This window comes from Haemaphysalis longicornis, unplaced genomic scaffold (genome assembly GCF_048455015.1).
Source record: "Haemaphysalis longicornis isolate Haplotype H1 unplaced genomic scaffold, Haemaphysalis longicornis Haplotype H1 scaffold_9, whole genome shotgun sequence".
In the NCBI taxonomy this organism is placed as follows: Eukaryota; Metazoa; Arthropoda; class Arachnida; order Ixodida; family Ixodidae; genus Haemaphysalis; species Haemaphysalis longicornis.
The window spans coordinates 18,461,889-18,486,066 of record NW_027526460.1 but is presented as its reverse complement, the minus strand read 5'-3'; the positions used below and the strand labels follow the sequence as shown (position 1 = coordinate 18,486,066).

Sequence of the window (24,178 nt, the reverse complement as noted above, 5' to 3'; positions counted from 1 at the left end):
GAAGTCCGTAAAATTAAAGTGGCAGTTGGCGCGAGGGAGCGCGCGCGCTCACAAGTGTCGCGCCTTATCACGCCACGATGGGAGCCAATCAGCGTCGTCGTTCCCATTATACCGCAACTAAGGTGCGGTCGCTCGCTCTCGTTGGGCACTGCAGTTTCCCCTCTATCGCGGCATGGGTTGGCCGCGCGTGGTTCGGTTCGCAGAAGAGCGAGCAGCCATTGAAGAACGTAAATGTTCCCCGTAATCGCAGAAGAATGATCTACAACAACGTATACCAAACATTTGGTTCGGGTAAAGCTCAGCGAAATGAAAGGGTTTCGTTTTGGTCCTTAGATGGTTTTACGTTTTCATTTAAGTCATTGCCTTTTGGCTTTGGCAGAAACATTTTTGTTTGCGTTTTGTGGCCATTGCGTTTCGATTTTGGTCGTTTTCGTTTTCACTGAGGTCAAGCTTCCCCTGTTTCCGAAGGGAAGGGGTCCGATATTCCTTTTTTTTTCTTTTTGAGAAAAAGCTGCATCAGCCGTTGGGGCAGCTGTCAGATATGCTGAAGAAATAAAAATGTGCATGTCAGGTTTATGCGACAGCGCGCCACATTAAGCCACTTTGCATTCATTTATAAAGTGAAGTTATTTGAACTGAGTCCTATATACTTTTTGTTGTATATAGCCAGCGTACATCCCCGACAAACCGATTAACTCTAGTCATAACTAGCGCACATGAAAAACAAATACAGTAAACTCTCGCTAAACGGAACTTCAAGGGACCGAAAAAATTATTTCCGTTTAGCAGGAGTTCTGTTTACTGAGAATGATGTGTGAAAGTGCAAATTTATGTGCGTACACACACTTAATACCACTTCATAGAACTCTAAGCACTAGAATGTAAATGTAGCTGGTAGTTTTTCAGAAAGCAAGAAAACTACAAGAGGTTTAGGCCCAGCATTCACAATGTTGATTTGGCAACAATGAGTTGCTGTGTACTACAAAATGCATCAATTATTTTTGTTTGAGTCCTTGCAACTTCATCTTCACGTAGGCCAGAGGCCTCAACCTCGCAAGTGCTTAGCAGCCACCGAATTTAAAATACGACAACGCGGTAATGAAGCGCGAATATCGTGCACGATGGCACGAACAAGGACGCAGGAGCATGATCCCTCTAACCTCGGCGTCCTGAATCTAGACCGACGACGGGAACCAGAACTGTGAGGTTGCATTCTTTGCGTAAACACGGCTGACCACTAACGAGACGAGGCTAACGAGAACAACGAGGCTCAAAAAAACATAGAGGGGAAAAAAAAAAAAAAGAACGAAACGGCCGGAACCATAAAAAGCTGATTCCCATGCCAATGGGTTTCACAAGAAGTTCCATTTCTGGTTCCGTTTACACGGTGACGCAGAAATTTTAGTTCCGATTATCGAGAGCTTTTTTACCTGACATGAATACAAAACAAACCAACTTACAGGCTACTGTACCGTTTAAGCGGCAATTCCATTTAAGCGATTTCCGTTTATCGAGATTCTACTGTAACACTATGTTAATGCCGCATGTGCGGGCCGTTAACAGCGCCCAGCTTTGTGCCATTCTGTGTAATGGTTATTTAATTATCGCAGTGTTAAACGAATGCCACAAACATGCTTTCTAAATCGGTATTAGGGGTAGCTTGGTAGTGCAGGTATACTACGAAGGGGATAGTACCTCCTCAATAGACCTTAAGACTCGCTTCAGCTGCGCTCACGGCCGAGGAACTGCAATCAACATCTCCTCCACTCCGTACCCACCGATACCGCTCGCGGGACCGGCGCCTTCCTTTTGTTAATAAACGGTTTACAACCACAACGACTGCTTGCGTTCAGTTGGAAGTAGCCGATGGCGGTCAACCATGACACCGACACAGGATGAAAAAGTGCGAACATCATCATCATCATCCCTTGTCCATCATCATCGCCCCTCGAAGAAGAACGACGATCAACGGATCGACAGCTGTCGGCATCTTCTCTCCGTCCCGTTTCTGCCGAAAATTTCGGGTTCATAATGCGTGAGCGTCTTCAACCCACACTATTTTATTTGTAATCTAAACTAGCGCAATGATAGCGTTACAAGTGGCTTGATGAGGTGAGAGGCGGCATACGTACTTAAGCCAACGACTGAAAAAATAGCGTCGATGAGGTCTGCCGAAAAAGTAACTCGTACAGTATCCCTGCAGCCTTCCCGCTCAGATTTTCGCCATACTTTCTTCTCTGTGAAGCGTTGAGGGGGTTAGCAGAAGCAACCGAGAGTTTTTCAAATTAATTTCATATTTTTAGAGTTAATGAAGAAGAGACAGAAAGAGAGAGAAAGCGGGGGACTTTAATGGACGTGAAGGACGTGCATAGGCGGAGAGCTTTTTCAAGGACCCCGTTGGCTTTTGCCGTCACCTCCGATGTCGCGTTCGGATTTGGCCAGGCCCTCCTCCCACAGCTTAACTGACGGGTTGGATATTGGATCGAAGTCAGGGTTAACTTGGCAGTAAAATTGGCAGTTGGGCTAGTTGGTGTTGATGCATCGTAAGTAGCGCTTGAAACGGGACGACAGAAGAGAAGACACACACGACGGCGCTATCGAGGCAAGAACACTGGGGTTACGTAGTTCATAATTGTTAGAACAAAGAAAAGGGCCCGATGTAATAGAAATGGAGTTCAGTAAAATTGGCAGTTGGGCTAGTTGGTGTTGATGCATCGTAAGTAGCGCTTGAAACGGGACGACAAAAGAGAAGACACACACGCCGGCGTGTGTTTCTTCTTTTTTGTCGTCCCGTTTCAAGCGCTACTTACGATGCATTAATTTGTAAGGCCCGTGCCATGTGGAAGAGGGTATGCGGTGCTCCTAAGTGCTGCATGGGCGAAATTGCGTGACAGATGCAGTCAGATGGAGCTACGTACACGTAGCTCCATCCAATATATTGGTCCGCGGGAGCTCCTGAGCAGACGCTCTGGCGAAAGACTGGGGTAGCAGCGCTTTTCCAGCTTATGTATGCTGCTGCGCGATGCCGTGATATATGACGACAAGAAGCACCACCGAGGCATGCTTGGCAAATGCTGCTGTTAATGCAAAGAGTGCATGACTAAGCATTTGCTCATGCATGGGAAACGAAGTACCCATTATTCTGTTTGCACGCTGTGACAACAAAAAAAATGAGTTGTCTATTAAAGACTTTCCTCATTTCGGTTTTTTTTTTAGACGAAGCAAGTTCACCGGACGAAGAGCTTGGACGGCAAGGTCAGGCGCAAGCTGTGCAGCTGTCTTTCATTATTCGTTAAAAGTAGCGTGCTTTTTGAACGCAGAGAAACAAAAATCCGCAAAAAAGTGCAGAGCTATACAGAACGCGGCATGGCTTGATTCGATATTAGGAATAAAATACCTTCACCTGAACCCACGTAATCTTCCCATTTTGTGCAGGGACATTTTTAGTGTAGAGATGTCACCTATAACAATGCAAAAACTGCTACGTTACCGTGTAGGGCGTCCGAAAGCAAGAACACGGGCCCCTGCTGAATTACCAACCAGTGCTAACGAAAATAAAAGTGCATCTCGTCAGCGGAGCACTGACACGGACGTCCTAAAGTATTCCGTTACCGGTACGGCACCGACGGAACGCCGCTGAATCGCTAGCCATTCGCTATCCTGTCAAATCCTTCTGTCCGCGTAGCGGAACCTAGGGGAGAGTGTTCCGTAGGTAGTGTTGGCACTGAATTTCAGAGTTTTCACTAGAGCGATTCGGACGGACGGTTTTCGAAGCGGGAATTACAAGCACTGCGCCGGGCGTGATTGGAATGCTGATTTCACTACGGATGCGAGTTTTGTATTCATTTTTTATTGGCTCGCCTAACTGCCCACTCGGGGATAGCTTGTCTTACTGCGTTCTGGTGGACGCGCCATCCGCCAGCCAGCCGTTCGCCAGCTCGTTTTCGATCGCTCTCCCGGAAAATTCATTTTCGCATTTCGTGCACACTACCTCACTAGCGGGTTTCAGTTTTATTCTAATTATTGTGAAATGGTGCCGAAAGTCTTTGCAGCCAAAATATTTGCCATGTATTACTTATTCAGTGCCTGCCCGGCATTCTTCTTGCAACGCCAAAGCAATTGCAGCCCTGACCGATTCCGTTCGAGAGCGCCTGATCGTCTATATGTCACTATATCGCCGCTTGCCCATCAAGTTATTGCATGATCTAGCTGATGCACTCTTTGTTTTGACTTTCGTTTCAGGAAGGCTCGGCACGTAAGTAAAGCACAATGCGATATTATGCTCAGTGAGGCGTTGATTTTTCGCGACGTGCACGCTATTGTCGAGACGTTTTCCGCCTTCGCGAAAATACTCGAGGCAGCACGCGGGTGAATTTATCTCGCATGATTACCATAGATTACTTAGATTATGTGGACCTGACAGACAGACAGACAGACAGACAGACAGACAGACAGACAGACAGACAGACAGACAGACAGACAGACAGACAGACAGACAGACAGACAGACAGACAGACAGACAGACAGACAGACAGACAGATGAACGGAAGAAAGTGCAGCCTACGTCAAATGTTAACTTTGGCCATTGTGCTTGCCCCATCATACGCTTGTTTTTCCCCCAAGACCTGCTCGTACGCTGTTTTAGCGTCAGGAGAGCGGTCGTTTTTCAAGCAGAAAACTCTATCCTCCTTTCGTGGCGCAAAATACCGAGGTCAGTTTTAGCGTTAAGCTTTCGTGCGCAGAATTACCGAACTCTACTGTGGCAGTTCATGTGACCCTTAAATTCTAAGCATAGCAGAGATAACGTACAGGCACATATATAAAAGCATATAAGGGGCTTACACCAACAAAACCGCTGAGGCACGGCAAGCGGAATGTGGAGGTCCCCGCAATTGGAGACGTCGATTTTATCCGGTTTACTTTACAAAGAGTACACTGATATTGCCGCGTCACAGGGTCAACACTTCCCGTCGGTTCCTCTCCCCGCTAATTGCTGCAACAATAGCTTCTTTAATTTCTGGGTGGGGACAATTCTATGCCTGTTGTAACATTACGACAACGTGCTGGCTTGGGATGTTGACGAAAGCGAAGTTGTACCTGGTGGCTTGGCTTTGCTGCAGGAGCACGGACGAGCCCGTGATCATCGTGGCAATCCTCCTGATCCTGTTTTTATCGGGGCTAGTCTTCTACATGACGAGCGCAGGTAAGCGACGCTTGCGCTTACCTCTGCACGCTACACAGACCGAGTGAAACACATACTTAGAAAACTCCTGCCGTCTTGAATGCAACAGGTGTTTTCCTCAGAACTCGATCAGCTTCACATGTCGATGATCATTTGCGTCTATTTCATTTGCACTGACACATGGCGCTTGCTATGTGCAAGCGTTTCTTTCAAAGGCTAGGCTAGTTTTTAAATAAAACGATTATTGTTTATGATTCTTGTGCCTCTCGCAGAAACGAAACTTCGTATTTTTTCTGTGCCTTTGGGTTACGTTTTGGGGGAGTAGTTTGTCTGTCTGTCTGTCTGTCTCTCTGTCTGTATGTATGTATGTATGTATGTATGTATGTATGTATGTATGTATGTATGTATGTATGTATGTATGTATGTATGTATGCATGTATGTATGTATGTATGTGCATATGCGTACAGGTGCAATCAAAAGTACGCGGAGCATGGCTTCGTGAAATTACAATAAGTATGCGGCTTTCAGCATGAATTGCGTATGAGCAGCCGGATTTTAGTTTGGAAGGACTTTTTCAGAAAGTCACTTCAAGGCTGGTCAATAGGCACGTGGCGTAGAAATTCTCTTGAATTCTCCAGCTCGTGCTCTCTTTACTTATGATTGTACCTGTACGTGTGCATTCATACGTATGGCTGTATAAGGGTTTGAGTTTAAGTGACTCAAGCGCATCGTGACTTCACATAAGGCGCTCTGGAATTGATGGAGCGGTGCCGTTCTCTTCCCTTCCCGCCGCAGCGTCAGCTAACGTGGCGATGTGCACAGTAGCGGCCCGAGGAGAAAGGATGAAAGACGCCGTTGCCGAGGGCACCCAATCAAGACATCTCATGAAGACATACGCGGCTCCGATGCTATCCGGAGTTCGTCGCCAGTCTCCTTTGCGTAAGCTGCGCTCTTGGAGACAGAGGGACTGGTCCCTGCAAAGCTTAACGCTATATAGATAGCTCCGAGAGCGCATGCATCTCAATGGAGCGAAGATGCGTAATATCGTAACACGATTTAAAGCAAAACCAACCCAACAAAACTCCACTGTAACGGTCTCTGTATAGGTCACAAAACTGGACAAATAAATGATAGAGAAAGGGGTTGACGAATAGTTGCTCATTGAGGTGAGGTCACCGGATAGTCACGCTTTAGCTTGCTGGTTCCCGTAGCGTTATCCATCAATTCATCACTGGGAATAAGATGCCGTAATGTGAGAAATCTTTCAGGTGAATTCTCATTCTTTGCTCACTTAACCGTCCGTTTACCTAGCACCGGTACTAGTGTGCGGTATGGTGTCCCCGGGCCGGCTGCCAAACGGAGCGACCGACCGTACGTGGGCCTCGTGGGAGCGGCTTCCGCCACCAGGCACCTGCGACTACATAATTCTCGACATCGAGGCCAACCCCGACGGGTCGTACAACGGTGAGCCCCTCTTCCAGCATGACTCGAACGTTCGCCTACTTTCTCCCCGCTCCAGCAAGGCTGCTTGTCGGAGATGCCGGATTGTCTGCTGCGGTTCTCTGCACTCATAGCTCAGGGTCCACGGGGCAACAAGGCTTCTTGTGGAATTGAAAGAGCGCGAACACGGGTGTGCGCTATTTCGTTTCTTGTTAAGCCTTAACCATGCTGGTACCGCGGCACCAGAAGACGAACGTGCAATCGTCAAACTCCTTGTCGTGTGAACATTTTCTCGTCAAACTCCTTGTCGTGTGAACGTTTTCAGAAAATACCTAAACACTATCAAAGAACATTTCATCCAGCGTTCACAGCCAGCGCTGATAAAAAATTAGCAGTGGCTTAGCTCGGCTATGCCAGGATATACATAGCGTGAGCTAAGGTTCAGCTGGTTATTCTTATAGGTTTCCTGGTTGTCTAGTATTAGCTGATTATCGTGCTTACTGCTGCTGAAACGATTTCCAATCCAATCCAATCCAATCCAATCGCGGCGGCGGCGGCGGCGGCGGCGGCTCCGGCGCGCCAGCTGTGCACCGTGAGACGTCACAGCTCCTCGAGCATGCGCAGCACGGCTCTCCAGGAGACATGCGAAACTGCTCAACCTCGGCCAGTGTAGCTTACGCTACAAAATGCCACCCGCACAAATATAAAGCAAGTAATCAGAGAAGCTTCGCGGAAACTGCCGCTTGTCAATCATCTCCGCATCTTCTGAGGAGAGATCTGTGACGCTTTTTTTTTCACTGCGGAGCTGTTTAAGCTTGAGTTCCATCAGTGCCTGGCGTCGCTCAGAACTCGGTTCAGCAAAGTGGAGAGGAGGAAAAAACTAGGCCAAGATGTGTGAGGGGAAGTGGCAAGGCAGCAAGGAGCCGACGAGCAGGTGTGGGGAGTGCGCGTCGCGGCGCAGATGTTCGGGTGGGGAGGCGCGCGCCGGGGATTGGCTGCGCCTAGTGATGACGTAAGCTTGACGTGCAGGTGTTCTATTTGAGAGAGAGGGCATGCGCTCGGCGGCATCAGTGTACGATCTACCGACAAGATGGGAAGACCTAAGAAAATCCAAGTTAAAGCTAGCGAAGACCACCAGCTCCACTGTTTCCTCAGGCTGCTTCGCATCTCAACTGCGAAGGTGGTCGAATTTTTTGGCGGCTGTCGATAATCGTTTGAGAGAGAGAGAAAACTTTATTTTATACATTCTGGGTTACTGAGGTGTGGTGACCGACAGCTGCATCTTGCCGGTGACCTCAGCCGCTCGTTCCGTTACAGATGCACCTGAGCATTTAAGCTCTTTGACGTTTTCACACCGAATCTGCGAAGTTAGAAAATCTTCCTCAATAGCAGTTGATGTGCCGTCGTACCGTTACCCAGTGGTGAATTATCCAAGGTTGACATTCCATGTGTATTATATTTCCTGTTCACTTTAATTCCAGTAGCCGTGGGTGTAGACCAAATATACGGCTTCCCTTGCGCTCCAGAATAATGCAACGCGCATAGGCAGATGTGGTTCTGCACGATTGCAGCACAGGCACTAAACACTCGTGGACCGTTTCGGGACGTACAGTGACCCAATCAAAACTGCCGCCGTTTTATGAGTGGAGCGTGCAGGTTCTGGTGTTCCGAGGTGTCCTCCGTTTGTGTTGAGCAGTAAGTCTTAAAGCCTTTCGTAATGAAAACCAGCTAGATATACGTGGATAACTCGAAGCGCATTTGTCTTTTCCACGCGTGAAATAGGGTTCCCGGCGGCTGTTTCTGCACATGCGCGTGTTCACCTTTTTTGTGCGCTCGCAGAGTCACAGTTCCATTTCCTGCTGGGCCACAACACGACGGCCCGGCTTCTGTTCACCCTGGCCTCCTCGCGGCCGTTCCGCGAGTTGCGGGAGACGTTCCGGAAGCTCTCTTTCCAGAACAGCGCAGCCATCCTCAACCAGATGGCAGGCGTTCGAGGCTTCGGGCTTCTCGACAGCGACCATGGCACCAAGGGCCGGGCCCTTACGGACAAGGCCATCCGCAGTACGGTCCAGCTGTTCTCGGTGAGCGGAACTTGGCCTTGCCAGCTAGAATCTACATAGCCTCGGAACACGGAAGCGTTGTTTTAGCAGTGTCGATGTCCAACCATTTTGTGTGCCGATTGGCGCGCCACGGTGCGGCCATTTCCAGCATTTGAAACGGCGGCTGACTTGGTGGTGCGTTGTCTTAAAAAAATCGCGCGTATTTATTACGACCACTTTCAAACTCAGTTCGGATTAAGGTTTTACGCGCTCGGCGAAGGGGGGGATGACGGAATAATTTGCATTCCTGCATGGTGACCTTTAGCATGTGCAGAAATCTCGTACGCAGTTGCGGCTGCAGCTTTTTCGCATCTATTATAAAAGCCGCTTAGCACTGAGCAGATCGGTTTCAAAATATCCTATCCAGTTTATTCAGTTCCCCTGTACTTGTTCCACTATCAAAATGGCATGAAACTGAGAATTACCGAAGAACTTAATAATAGATGCTGTCGCAAGTACTGAATAATTGGAATCAGCATTGGGATGTCGCAGATTGCACAGAAATGCACATGTTCTTGGATCCGCAGGAGGAGGCCGCGGAGCATTCCATTTCGAAGAATCAGAACTAGTCGGAAAGATGAATGCAATGCTTGAAGACTCAAGGTGGATAAATGTAGCTATCCTGGAGAAGTTTTTGGTGCTGATTCAAACCGCAAGAAAGAAGTCCAGCGTAGAAATAGAATTGGCTAGGAGGCGTTGGGCAAGCTCTCCTAAATAATCAACCCTAAGCTACGCCTTTGCCACAATCCTAATGTCACGCCTTTGCACAAATCTGGTGACTGTGATAAAGTATTTAACTATAGACCGGTATCACTAACCCCGTCTGCTGTAAAACAATCGAACACAAAGTTTATTCTTGCCTTATAAAACACCTTCAGGATAATTTTTTCACTCCGTCACAAGATGACTTTCGCGCCAGGCTTTCTTGAGTCACACAGTTAACCGAATTTGTACATGACATTGCTTTATCATTCGACCAGGACGTACATTTAAACGCTGTATTTTTGGACTTATAAAAAAAGGTTTTTATGTCGTTCCTCACCGTGTTTTTCTGCATAAGTTGTCATTTCTTGGAATTCCTACAACACTCATAAATACGACCAAGGATTATCTAAGCGACCGTAAACAGTGTGTTGTAATAAATGGAGTGCCTTCATCACCAGCTCATGTACTGTCCGGGGTGCCTCAGGGATCTTTTTTGGGGCCTCCTCTTTTTCTGATTTTTATCAATAATTGTCCTCTGGGTCTGAAATGTACAGTGAGACTTTATGCGGATGAAGGAAAGTTTGAAAAGATGATTGTGTTTTGTACTGCCCAGTCAAGTGTGTTGATGACACCACGGCATTGCAGTCTGACCTCAATAAGTTTGTGTCTTGGTGCTGTCAGTGGCAGATGAATTTAAACCTAACGAAATGTTCTCGTGTTTACTAACAAAAAGAAAGTTGTATCCAGGCTCTATTACTTACATTCTCACGCAGTAGAAAAGGTAGATCAAGTTAAGTATCTCGGGGTAACATTCACGGCAATATTAGATTGGACCAGTCCCATCGATATAATTGCAGCCAAGGCTTCGCGCCGAATTCTTTTTTTTTTTTCAAAGAAATTTTAGCGACACGCTTTAGGTACTCAAAGAAACCTTGTATATTACACATGTGCGGCCAATTCTAGAGTATGGTTGTGTTGCTTGGGACCCTTTCACTAATGTACAGTGCTAAAAGTTGGAGAGGGTGCAAAAAAGGGCTAAAAGGTTTGTTACAGCCAATTACGATTTTAGAATAAGGAGTTCGGAAATTATACAGGCCTTGGTATGGAAACCACTCAGTGCACGTCGCTAAGTTGAACAACTTAATTTTTTTTTTACAATATATACCAAGGTAAGACTCGAATAAGCAAAGAACTCAACTTAAAGACGCCTAGTTGTAGGTCCGATCGGCGAGATCATATATATATATATATATATATATATATATATATATATATATATATATATATATATATATATATATATATATATATATATATATATATATATATATATATATAGGGAATATAACTGCTGATTGAATGTACTTAGATACTTTTCCCCCAACATCATTAACAACTGGAACGCGCTAAACATTCCAATATTCTCAGATTCTAATTTTCCAATAGCCATTGAAACACTATTTTGAGTTGATAAAATACCCCACAAATTTATCACGTTATATTCAACATGCACTTACTTTCTTTGGTTGCTGGTGTTTATTTTACGTTATGTATTACTGCTTTTGTTATAATTATGTGTTCTCTACGCTCCTTACAATGCTGTGCTGAAAGTGTTTACATTTCTGTTGTATGCTGCTATGTGTAATTATTGTTTGGTTATAATTTGCTGTTTTTCTATTTTGTCTACTGTAACCCCCCTACAACAATGCCGAATGGGTGATGTAGGCACTTATAATAAATAAACAAATAAATAAATAAAGAAGCTACCTCCCTCACCGAAAAGAATGGTATGAAATGTATAATGGTATAAAATGGCATAAACGAAAAGAATGGTATAAAATGGGTGGAAACTTCGCGCTTTATTAAACATCTTGACAAACAACTTAGGCCATCTGAACGAGCCACATAACGGAAGATAGGAGCCGCACTTGGGGATAAGTCTTTGATTAGGGAACACTCGTGGGTGGAAGACATCTTTGCTCAAATTGAGAGAAACATGTGAACTTGGGCCGGGCATGTAAGGCGGAGAAATAACAACAGGTGGACCATAAGGGTAACAGAACGGGAGACGGGACTAGCAGTACTAGGAGAAGACAAGTAACTCGATATGGGGGTGAAGTAGTGTATAAGCAAGCTCGGGCAAAGAATGAATTTGCGAATCGCAATTGGAAGTCTATGGTAGAGGCCTCTATCCTGCTGTGGGAATAGATAGTGTGAAGATGACAATGGTGGTGTTGATGATGATGAAAATGAGCGAGACACAAGGTATAGAGTAGCCAGAAAGACTTTGGGACACCTGCTCAAAATCCAGTGGTTTGAAACATTAGCAGTAAGTTCGAACTAGGGGAACACCAACCGTGGTATTCCAAACGACGTAATGTTCATATCATGAATCATTGGCGGGCATGCTTGAGTACTACAAGTGCGGAATTACATTCTTTAGAAGGAAAACATAATATTAAAAAATAACGCCTTTTTGTTCTTATTGGGCGTCAGTTTGTGGGTCCGGGGTGTTTCGACGATGCATTGTCTCCCTATTTTCGAAGGCTGCAGGATTCAGTCTGTCCGATGGTCATGGTTTTTATTTTCCGCCTTCTTTTCCAGGACCTCACCATGGGCCTCATCGCAGCGGGATACGAGGATGCCAGCATCGTCACCTTTTTAGCCCTGCGTCCCGTCGGCTTACGCAAGCACTCGTCGGAATTTTCAAGGCTGGTGCGGGTGCTCGACGGGTAAGAATTTCCCCATCGTACAGCGTCGAAACATCACGTCAGACAGTTTCGGACCTCTTTCGTCTACCTTCCCTATCCCAAAAACCTCATCGCGTCGACGATGATGATGATGATTCGAGGCCCTCCCTTTGTATCTGGACGTCGATTGCTACCAACCGACTTGCCTGTGTTATTCATATAATTTGCCCTACCCTTAACTAACCGAATGACAAGGTCGCGGGTTCGATTCCCGGCCGCGGCGGCCGCTTTTCTGATGGAGGCAAAAAGCAAAAACGCCCGTGTGTACGAGATTTCGGCGCACGTTAAAGATCCCCAGGTGGTCAAAATTAATCCGGAGCCCTCCACTACGGCGCGCCTCATCGCCTGCGTTGCGTCGGCGCGTTAAACCCTACAATCAATCAAATCAACTAACCGAATGGGTTAATCCCCCTCCATCCCGGTTTTAAACTCCCATCGCTTCCCCCAATTCCTGCCCTTGCACACCTCTTTACCCCCCCCCCCCCCTTTCTGTCCTAAATTCCCATTCGCTAGATTACTCTTCCTACGTCCCACTCTCTTCCATACTTTTCTTCCACCACCACTCCAGCCGCCTCTTCGTCACCTCTATGGCCCTGAAGTTGAGGCTCTCCCTCACACCAAATCCCAAAGCCTCCGTCAACGTCGTTTCCCCATCGTCCCGGCACAGTCGTATCTCTGTGCAGCATACGACCATATGCTGTACGGTCTCCCGATCCCTGCCGCAGCATACACGTCCTGTTGCCTGTAGTTAGCCGTGTATTCCCGTGTTCTCAGACACCCCGCCCGTGCTTCACAGAGCAATGCACTGCCTCGCGTATTACCATAGAAACCTTCCTTCCTCCAAGTCTCTAGGGTTTTTCTCCCTTCCGTTCTCTGTACCCAATTCGTAGTCTCCGCTGCTTCCACCTGCATTTTAACTGTTGTGTATACGCCACCTTCCCCTACCGAATTTACGTACCGCTTGGTCAGCTGTCTGGTCGGACTCCGTCTCCACCGCGTGTCCATGCTCCTCATATATACAGGTACCTAAACACTCTCGGGGCCCATTTTTCTTCCTCCATGTCCCGTAGTCTCTCCTCACATTTTATGTTGCTCTGCGCCTCCCTTGCCTCAAAGGACGACCAGCTCATATCCCCCTGTACCGCTTCATTCGTAGTTTTGCTATGGGCCCCTAGGGCCAGCCTGCCTACCGCCCTCTGATTTACCTCCAATTCCGTCTGGGTCTCTGACTTCATGCATAACCGAATTTCTGCAAGTCAATCCTGGTACCTCGACCCCCTTCCAGACTCCCCTTACCACCTCGTATTTGTTGTAGCCCCACAGGGTCTGTTTTATTATAGCCGCGTTCCGTCTTCCTTTTGTTGTAAGGTGCGCATGCGCGTAATCTGCGCCGTCATTAAGCCACACTCCTAAATATTTATACTCCTTTACTCGTGGTATTTCTACTTGTTGAACTGATACCTATTTGTGCTCCGTGTCGTCGTTGAAGAACATGATTCCTGATTTTTCTCTGCTAAAGGATAGCCCAAGGTGCGTTGCTTCTTCTCCGCATGTATCCATCGGGCCCTGCATACCTATCCTGTCATCCGCCATCAACAATATGTCGTCTGCATACATTAATCCTGGGATTCGCTGTTCCACCGCCTGTCCGTTTTTAATTCATCGCATCGCGCGCCGAGGCGCCCCCTGGTATACAAGATGTGACGAAGTGGGGTACGGTAGCTGTTCGGGGCACTCAAATGTCCATTGTGTAAACAGGTCCGTTAGCACTACACGGCTGCTAGTATGATCAGCATCAGGCTGCGAGAGGACACAAGAGTCGCATTAGTGCGATTATGCAACGCTACCGGCAGTAGAGACCCTTTAAAGCAATCCCGCAGTTCAACTTCGCCACGATGCCGTCGAATAACCAATCCGTGCAGCCGACAACATTTCGACGAATTTCGCGGACTGACTACTGCTTTTGGTTGCGGCTCAGATTCTGGAGCTTACGGAGCGCGCGAAAATGACGCCTCGTTCGTGCCGCTTCACACAAACAGGGCGGTGAGGCTCCTGATCCTGCTGTCCATATCTGCTCCGAGGCCAACCTGCGTTGTGGAAGCTCCCGCCGCCTGGGACCACACGGCGGGATGCTTCGCCACTGATGACGCGCAGCCCACACTGGTGAGCCAACAACTACACTACCCAGTCGGAACTGTTCGGCGTGGATCCGAATTTCGCGCTCATGAATTTCAGGCTAGGAATCGCCTTCGAAAGTAAACCCGCATTCCTATTACGATTCACGCTACGAGGCTGGCCTTCCACCTGAACCGCCACAGTAAATTAAGCACCCCGCCTCGCGGTCGCTGCAAGTTCGTCATAGGCAGTAATTTCGAGCCCCTTCACATGGAGTAGGTAATTATGCGTTTTCTGAAGAAGGCAGCCGGACTGTTGTGCAAGCAGCCTGTAAAGCGTGCACCACTGCAGGTAGAGACTCTCTGCGGGAAAGCCTTCACAAAGTAGGAAAGTGTGTGCTCCAAGGAGCGCTTTGGAGCTCTTGTGCGACAGTTGGGGATGGCTCCTCAGACGTTACAACAGACGTAAAAAACAAAGCCGAAGAGCAGCATTTGCCAAGATTTAAAAATCTGCAGGTGATACTTAGAGTAATTCAGCCAATGGTTACAGCGCCGATAAAAGGTAGCTTTAGGCAGGGGCGTCCGGAGGCGGAAAAAAAGAGGGGGGGGGGGGGGGGGGGCAACTTTCTTTTTTTTTAATTACGGTCATCAATAAAATAAAGGCGGGGGGGGGGGGGGAAGGGTGATGCCGGCGTTCTTTTATAGTGATTTTAAATTTCTGCGCTTCGAATGTAGATTTAGAGGAATGCACTGCCGTGAGTGCCACGAGAGCGTGAGTGCTGTGGAGTCAGTAACGGGGGATTGAGGAATTCGCCTATTCAGTATGGCGTTTCAAAAGCGGTTACTCAACAACCTGTTTAGAGTTTCATTGTGATCGCCTTTGGATCCAAGTTGAATTGGTTGATTTAAAGCCACGTATCACAGCAACAAAAATATCCCTACATCTGCACTCAAATTTCGTTAGGAATTTGATGTACGAAACAGGATTCAAAAGAGGGCTAGCGGAAATTTCTAGACATTGTGGGTGTTCGTGGACGGAACAGTGCAAAAGGGGGAGGGGGATGGTGGGATTAGGGTACGATTACGACAGGGTGGATCACGGAAGCAGGGTTTAAACCTAGAAGAGCGACTGATCTTCCATCATGGCTCGATGGCGCGCAGCACGACTGCCTGCAGCTGATCACCAGCATGGAGCACCCCAAGTCTCGCCTCGCCCTGGCTCTCAGTCTCAGGATCGACGTCTTCGTGGACGTGGACTCCTCGCATCCGGCGCTGGAAGACATGAACGTGGCCGTTGGCGGCAAGAGCTGCTACAACCGCACGCATCACTTCGTGCAGCGAGGGGTGAGAATTCAGCGACTGGCCATTTTGCAACGGCGAAGGAGGTCCCTATAGCGAGGGACCTTGATGGGGACTAAGGTAGCGCCAACTGCTCCCTCCTTAGGTGCCTTACGTGGACGGTATCCACGAACACCCTAGAGGAAAAAGGGGGAATTCCCAAAATTTTATCCATCCTAGCGTATACATCCGCTGCCTCACAATGCGCGTATAGGTTACGTGTTCTTTGGGTTCGGCAATTGTACTACTCACTTGTTGCATTTTTTGAACCAGTCGACAAAAGTGGAGTAGGGGTGGGCTCGTAGTGACAGCTGTCTCGATGCGATTCGCTGTTACCACGAAGCGCGATAGCAGCATGTCACCGCCTTTGAAAACAGCAAACTTCACCGCCAAAAAAAGTTACGCGGGATGCTTAGAACTAAATTTTTTTTTAATAATGTGAAGGCGAGAGACTCGTCGGAACTCCCCTTACCTTTCATATCGCTCTCATCGAGACGCTGCTGCTACCCACGATGGCGGTTATGACTGGCGGCTTCTTGAATTGCCCTACGGCCTCTTCCACCCTGGCGTACTACTACAGTGCACTAGAAAGAGAGTAGTACTACTTTCTCGATCTTTCCCGTCCGCGACCAGGGCCTGGTGCGTAGTCACCCATGCATAGCTATGCTGAATGACGCGCTGAGCCCACGCGAGAACGTTCTGCAATCCGTCTCCCTTTCTCAGAATTCCCCTCCGCCTCTGCCGCTCTTTGTCGTTCCCGGCGCGCATTTTGGTTTCCCGCACCACCTGTTCCTGTTTGCTTTTCTGTGCCTCACCCGTTCCTTGAACCATACGGACCATTGTCGCAGCTGTTTTAGCGGAGAGGGCATTTCTGGTCTGGCGACCATGGTACACCGGCGAAAAAATGGCGGGAAAGTTTGCGGGTACGCCAGCCGAAACGCTAAAAGCGGCAGCGGGATTCACACGACGGAGAAACTCTCGGAGGCGGACGGATATGTGACGTCAACACCACGTGACCGGATTTTCCGTCTTGGTGGCGCATCCACACGTGCGGAGTGACTAGCAGACGACAGCGCGGAGGAAGCGAGGGCGAGGCTCGCTTCCTCCGCGCGAGCCTCGCCCTATGTGCCAAAAACTGGTTCCATTCCCTACGGAGGGCCGCCGCCGCCGAGCGAAAACATGCGGTGGCATTTTTTTTCCCGGAGCATCCGCGGGCGATCCCCACCGAGGGGCGGAGCCTAAAACCGGTCACGTGAGCGGCTCCCGCGGGCCAAAAAGAGGGGTTCTCCGTCGTGTGAATCCCGCTTAATCAATTCGTTCGTTTCGCCACCCAGGTCTGCTCTGCCGCCGAGCAAGCTGAAGACGCCAGCCCGCCGGGTGGGTCCCACCGAGGCTGCAATTTTGCGACTGCTGTTTCGAACAGCAAGTGGCGCGTGGTCAGCTTTGAGACGCCGGCCAGTATCGAAGACAAGGTGCGTAGGGCGGCGCATGAGTTAAGCCACTGTGAACACGTGTCTTGCACCCCATATCTTGCTGTGAAGCAATGGATGATTTCAGCATAACATTGCCATGCCAATGGAGAGTTTTAGCATACCGTGTGTTCCGTACGTTCCTTATGTACCGAGACCCGACTGCGCCTGCGCGCGCTGGCACGGCGAAGCGGGACGCACTCCACCGGAACGAATGAGAGCATATGGTGAGGCGAGGGTGGCCTGTAAGGGGAACTAAGCCATCCTACTGGAACGAATGCGCGCGTATGGCGAGGGGAGGGTGGCCCGTCAGGGGAACCGAGCCACCCTACCGGAACGAATGCGCGCGAGGGTGGCCAGTCAGGGGAACTAATAGCCGCTCTACCGGGACGCCTGCGCACGTATGGCGAGGCGAGGGTGGACAGTCAGGAAAACAAATAACCACCCTACCTTAACGAATGCTCACGTGCCCAGTCGGATCCCGGTACATACCGTACACACGGAACGTACGGAACGCACAGTATGCGGAAACTCTCTTGACGGGCGCAAAAATGGGCCGATCCCACGCTAAGGTGGTAATCGAGGTAACGCGAAGCTTTCATCGAGGCATATACCTGGGTTAAAGCGAATTGGAGTGTGGAATTTTGTGTAGTATATGGCGTAGTTGCTGAATTTTTAGAACGGTGTCCAGTGGCGAGTGCGTCTAGAAATACAAAGTTTTAACCTGCCTGGCTAAGACGCGGACAGCTCCACGCGCAAAGAACATGATACACACAGGAACTGGGCGTCTGGCTCCCCAGGCGCCCTCCCCCTTCTCCCACCCACACACGCAGAAGCCGTTACCCCATTCAACCCTTCGGGCGTGGTCCGAGGAAGAGAGCGTTATCTCGCCCCCCTCCCACACACACACTTCAAATCGCGAGTCGCGATATGCGGAGGCGTTTGTTGGCGCGCGGCACACGACGCCAGAAACAGCAGCTCCTTCGAAATCTAGCTGAAGAGACAAAGAAACCTTCCCTTTAAAAGGGAATTCGGGAATATTTATTGGGCAAACTAGTGCTCCGGAGAAACCAATTAGTGGTGGTGCTGTCGTCGCTTTGTGTCGAAGCATACTGAATTCAGCATCTCGTACTCGAAGCAGTCGCCATGAGCCTTCCCGCGTTAATTGTGGCACGACGACTTTCGGGTGCATAAGCATTGTAGTTGCGCCCGCCGAGATGTGTCAGTAATGGTGTCGTCTAGTACTAAGCCCAATGCAGGGTTTAATGTCACGAATGCGACTCCCAGCCGTGGAGGCAGCACATCATCCTTTAACAATCCTCTAAAAAAGAATGGACGCCATTCTTTTTGCGCATCTGTCTTTTAAAGACAGATACGCATTGTCTGTCTTTCTTCCTCTGTTTGTCTATTCAGCGCAATTTTCGTAATTCATAATGCACATGGTGATGGGGGAGGGTATGAAATGTTCCTTGTCGTCTCGGCGGGCTTGTCGCATGCAGTCGGCTTCTCTGGCAGCAAATGCTGGGTCCTGACGCATGCGCTTCGCGTATTGGGCGAGAACTGCTGGATCCTGCCTAGCCTGATGCATGCGCTAGCCCTCGAACGACGTCAGCTCCTCCCCTTTCGAGAGCAGCTGCAAACCTAATCTTTACCATTGTTCACCGGCGACTTGTCATCCATCACGCTGTTTCGATGCTTGTTTTGTGGTTTTTTCGTTACACGAATACGGAGCTCTATGCTGCACGCATGATTAGCCTGACGCGTGCGCTCGGCGTCTTGGCCGAAAACTGCTGGACTCTGCCTAAGTTTTTTGTTTACGACACGAAATTTTCCGACCAACTAGAGGCTAGCAGCTTCGCTGAAAAAAGTGTCAAAGGGTGTGATTAGGATGTTGCAAGGTGACAACTACACTACGCGAAGCAATGAAGGCGTCACGGTAGGACAGAAGCGAACATGCTTATATTTTTATTTTAAGCACACGCGCACGCATGGTGCAGGACTGCGCCCGCGTAACCCTCACACCTCTTTCTTGAAGCCTAAAATCTTGCACCCTCTGCGTGTGCCTGCGTATGTGTTACAGGTGTTCACATTCTGACCTCGTCAATTTGATTGATTGATTGATTGATTGATTGATTGATTGATTGATTGATTGTAGGGTTTAACGCGCCGGCGCAACGCAGGCGACGAGGCGCGCCGGATGAATTTTGACCGCCTGGGGATCTTTACCGCGCGCCGACATATCGTACACACGGGCGTTATTGCTTTTCGCCTTCTGCAGAAAAGTGACCTCGTCAATTCGTTCTGTTTGAATAAAAAAGGACTAGCCACGGGCCAGGCGTATGTCACATTCTGAGAATGTGTCATACGCAGATATATGGCACATGCGTACCAACACATTTCTTTTCTTTATTGCGCGAGAAATGCACAGGGAACATCTGTTATGATTTTCTCCGCCAATCCGGGGACAGAGATCGACAAAAAAGATAAAGAAAGCGTTTAAGCAGAGCCAGCGGCGGCATTGGCTGCGGTGATGTTGCGTTTGCGAATCCGCCGACCTCGTTGCTAAGGGGACGTCAAGTCGAAGCTGTGGTGGACGCGCCCATAACACAGCGTTTCGGCGTGCTCCGTCACTGTTTGTGCGAGTCTTTCATAAAATGGAGTGTGGAGCGAGTGCGAGGCCAGGCAGGCGGGGAAAAAAAAGAGGACGTATAATGTGAATGACGGCGACGAATTACCAACACTGGTGTACAGCAAAGGGACTGACAGGCAGCCAATGTCGCTGCTAAAGCGAGAAAACGCGACCACCGAGATTGCTATAATGCAAAGCACTGCTGGCGCGGTATGCGAGAGGAATGCGAGAAACGCCGTGTTAAGCTTCTAAATCTGAAGCAAGGCGCGCGCGTCAGGCTGAGCCTCTAGTTTGTAAGGGACAGGGACAAGATGCTCACGCATTCTACAAGATCCGCCAGTGGCTCCTCTATTATTTTTTTTCGTACAAGAGCGGTCTGCAAAGAGGACTTCCTCGCACTAACCGAACTACATCTCTCACTCAGATGTTGCAGACTTACCGCACTCTTGGTCCGAGCAAGGGTCGCTTTCTGAGCTGGCTAATATACAACGTGACCTCCTACGTGGCTGCTGGCACCTGCCCCGACGGTCAAACCCGCATCGACAAGGTACGGACGATCATGCAGCGTTTTCGGCACCCAAGTCGATGACCATGACGGAACTCGCGCCATTGTACTCAACCTGGCATCTGCAGCTGGACAATGTTGTCTTCCAAATGGCAATAGCCTACTGATGAATTCCCTTCATTTAGAAAAGTCAACATATTTTTGCCGTATCGGTGTAGTTCCAATAAAGCCTATTTTTGCGAGAAATAATGCTTCCTGTCCATTACTCTGAGTAACCTTGGCTTCAAGGTAATTTCTTGTTGAAACAAAAAATGCACTGACGATTGCCGCACTCCCTAATGCGAAATTTGTGCGCTGCGCGAAGTGCAATTAGGTCACATCGCATATCGGCTGCGCGTCAGGAAGTGATCGCGTGATCAGCGAACGCATTGCGGAGCCACCGCCGGCTACCATGTTGTGGCAAATCGTGCTCGAACCTCCCGCGCAGGTGTCACGTGGTTCGGATGGGTTACGCACGGAGTAGCAGCGTCAGCCGAAAGTGTGAGAGGGAAGCAGTGATAGAATGGCGCCTAGCAGCGCGTGCCGCCCTCTCCTTCACAATGTCGCCAGATGCTCCGACGAGTGTCTCGCGCGAGCTCAGCATACTACCCTCCCCCGCACACTTTCGCCAATTTTCCTCCATTTCCTTCCTGCCTTCGCTCGCTCGGTTACGACACCGTCGCAGTAACCGTAGCCATCGCTACCGCCAATCCCCAGTAGCGACCGTCAAAGTGCTTGCACACTAAAAAATTCCCGCGCCTTCCCGCGAGGGGAACACGAGTAAATGCAGAGCATTGGGGCCTCAGTACTGATTGAAGGCAGTGTTGCTTCCATCGCTTCTTCCGTGATGCTGGAGTAGCAGACACGAGTAAACGTGGGCACGAGCGTCAACCAAGGAAGGAAGGAGCAACGCAGTGACTGAAACACGAGCGACCGCTAGCCGCTATTCGCCCCGAGCGCGAACACAGTCGGCCCCTGGCGGCGGCGGGACGAACCGCTCCTAGTGTGGATGGCGCACTCGCGTCGTCTGCTTTTTCACGTTGCGTGCGGCGTAAGACGCGTGCTGCACACGACAAAACAACCAATATGTGTGCTCGTTTGGCAGTAAGCAATGACATAGTTACCTCTGCTTGCGCATTTCCTCTAGAAACGCAATAATCAGCGGCCGTTGCGGGTAAATGCGGCGGTTTAATTCCACGAAACATCTTCGCCGTGGTCACCGCTTGAGTGTGAAACGTGTTATAAACATTGCTTCCACACATTGCACTTTTCTTATTGTTGAGTGCCGTAGTCTGCCGTTTCGGGAACGTCGAAGGGAGCTTTTTGAAGGTGGCGTAGTGATAATTTAAAGGATAAAAGTTTAGTACGCGAAACGGGTAAGGAGCGACAAGACCTGTGAATACGCGTGCAAATTCCACACCCTTGTAAAATTGCGCTGTGTCCTCATAGAAATAAGAAACGAACAAAAACATTTACACTGCAAACGACCCGTGCGCTATCGCCCATACATTACCGGACACGTATTTTACACCCGCAAGCGCATGTGTGATCGTGTCCTTCCCGTACCTTTTCTAAAATAAGTACCATTTTTGGACAGTCGTTGTTTATACTACGGAGGAGGAATAAACATTTATTCTACTGTATCGAGTTGCTAATTTTACGTATTATTTAAAATACGTTTCTATGGATGCGCAAGAGTATTTAGGGGGGATTTTTCGGTAAAATTAAGCAGTTGTGAGTTTGCGTCTGTCATGTGGCATTTCGTGTGTCATTTTCATACGTGTGTCATTTTCAAACGTGTCTCACTCAGCATAACCAAATGCATAATATGGTCACGTCTTGACCTCTTAAGGTGGACCTAAGTTTAAAGAAAGGGGAGAAAACGCCTAATATAATGCACGTTATGCCCACATGTGTGAGGGGTGTGTGCCATGACTCGCTGGTTTTTTTATTTTTTTTTTAGTTTTTTCCCACAATGCTTGCTTTCAATACAATTTTGAAAAAGGCGAGCCACAATTCCTGGACAATCCCGGACCAAAAATAGTTAATTAGTTTTGAAAATACGTGCTAAAGTACTGCTTTTCCACCGCTACAGAACACGACGCCTAGTGTAGTTTCGATTGTAATACTGATAACCGTAGTTTGGCTTTTCGCGTTACATGCGTTCTCTTCCCGCTGCTCTTGCAACGTTGGCAGGCCCCCCCCCAGCCCCCCCCCCCCCCCCCTCCCGAAAGAAAAAAAATAGAAATGCACAGAATTTTATTTTTTAACCACTCCTTAAGAATTAAATGCCAAGACAAAGGCGATATTCAGTTTACAAAACAAAGTAGTTACCGGGAACCCGTGGCGCTGATTCGCAACGAGAAATAAAAAGGAAATGTTTTACTACATCTGCATCAGCGCAACTTCATTTATTGCCACCTTTAGGGTTCGTAAGCGACCTTACACGCAAAAATGCAAACACATCTCGCTGTTGCAGGCACCTGTTAGATTTTAAAAGGAACGCAAATGGTCAACAGAGCAGCCGTAACAGAAAATTTGTGCTCACTGTGAGGCCCCAGAAGCTTGGTTTGTACACTGTAAACCTGCTTGCCATTTTGCGAAAACCTAGCTAAACATGAGATGTTGATTGTACTGCGTGCGTTGACAATTCAATTCGCAAGTTCACTTGCGATGAAAGCCGTAAATAAGTGATCCAAAACCGTTGTTCATCAAACCTTCCTTCAGAGGCGCTAAAAGTTCATTTAAAAGATCCGTTAGAGCGGTTACATTTATATCTCTGCGCTGATCAAAATTCAGTAATTTTATGTTGCCTTTTGAACACGCAAAAAATATCGTAAGCTCTTAGAAATAATTTTGGGGCAGTTAAGTAGTGTTACCATTTCAGGGCATCCCACAAATGCAAGAATGCGCGTCATGCTACCAGTGAAAGCGATAGAGATTGCCGTTGTAAACTGAATTTCAGAGATCGAGGCTTCCTGATTTGTTTCTATTTATGCTTTTATTGAAGGCTCAAAGCCATAGTCTGGAAAGATCGAGCTTGCTACGAGCTACAGCGTACAAGTTCATTGTCACAATTACGGCCATTCTGAGATTCCCGATGAGTCGTCGCTTTTTTTGGCGTAGTAATGAAAACTGACTGCCGCTTCCATGCTATACATTGAACGTTGAGGACCCGAACTACAGCGTACCACTCTTGTTTGCACCTTTCGTGCGCACATACGGCGAGAAAAAGGCACGAAGCGCGCCCACAGTGTGCATTCTTACGGGCCGCTCAGGGGAGCATCCACACTAGCAGCGCGACGCTGTCGCCACCTACATGTCGAGCTCGCGGCGAATATTTGCAGCGCGCGCAGTAGAGAGAAAGCAGTACGGGGGGGAGAGCGCGCATGCGCAAGCAGCGTGCGCCCTTCCACGCCCCACCGCGCTGCTATCACGCACCTGTTACGCCGAGACCGCGACGGAACGAACGGGCTGACTACGACGCATGCGCGCGCCAGCTGCTGTTGAGAGGAGGGAAGGAGAGGCGCACCTGCTGCGGACGCGGAGCTGTTGACGCCGTCCGACGCATGAAGAGGCGAGGCTAAGAAATGCTCTGCATTTAAAAAAATTAAACCGTCGCCCATGACAGAAGACGGTGATGTGACGGTGTGAAAAACGGCTGCGTGAATGAGGGCTTCGCCGTTGCCACGCGCCCGGGCAGCATGACTAAGGTGGCTAGAATCTTAGCATGACCTCAAGTCCCACAACCATGACGCGATACACACGGCGTCGCAGCGCGCGCCAGCCGCATCCAGCGCGTCGGCTACGTCACGGGAGCCCCGACGTCAGCAGTATGGGGCAAGGAGCAGGTGATGCCATGCCGGCCCACTCTGGCTTTCCCGTGCGGGCAGGCTAAAATGGATTT

The 24,178-nt window shown here is 48.9% G+C and overlaps 1 protein-coding gene across 1 annotated transcript; it reads left to right on the top strand.

Moving 5' to 3' along the window:
* The first annotated feature begins 4,977 nt into the window (after positions 1 to 4,977).
* Positions 4,978 to 20,466, top strand: LOC144151677 (uncharacterized). The gene is made up of 9 exons (XM_077682790.1): positions 4,978 to 5,203; positions 5,979 to 6,122; positions 6,495 to 6,647; positions 8,463 to 8,704; positions 12,032 to 12,159; positions 14,217 to 14,340; positions 15,453 to 15,635; positions 16,964 to 17,101; positions 20,152 to 20,466. The coding sequence occupies exons 1-9, from the start codon at positions 5,074 to 5,076 to the stop codon at positions 20,314 to 20,316; spliced, it is 1,407 nt and encodes a 468-aa protein (XP_077538916.1). The 5' UTR covers positions 4,978 to 5,073; the 3' UTR covers positions 20,317 to 20,466.
* The last annotated feature ends 3,712 nt before the right edge of the window (positions 20,467 to 24,178 follow it).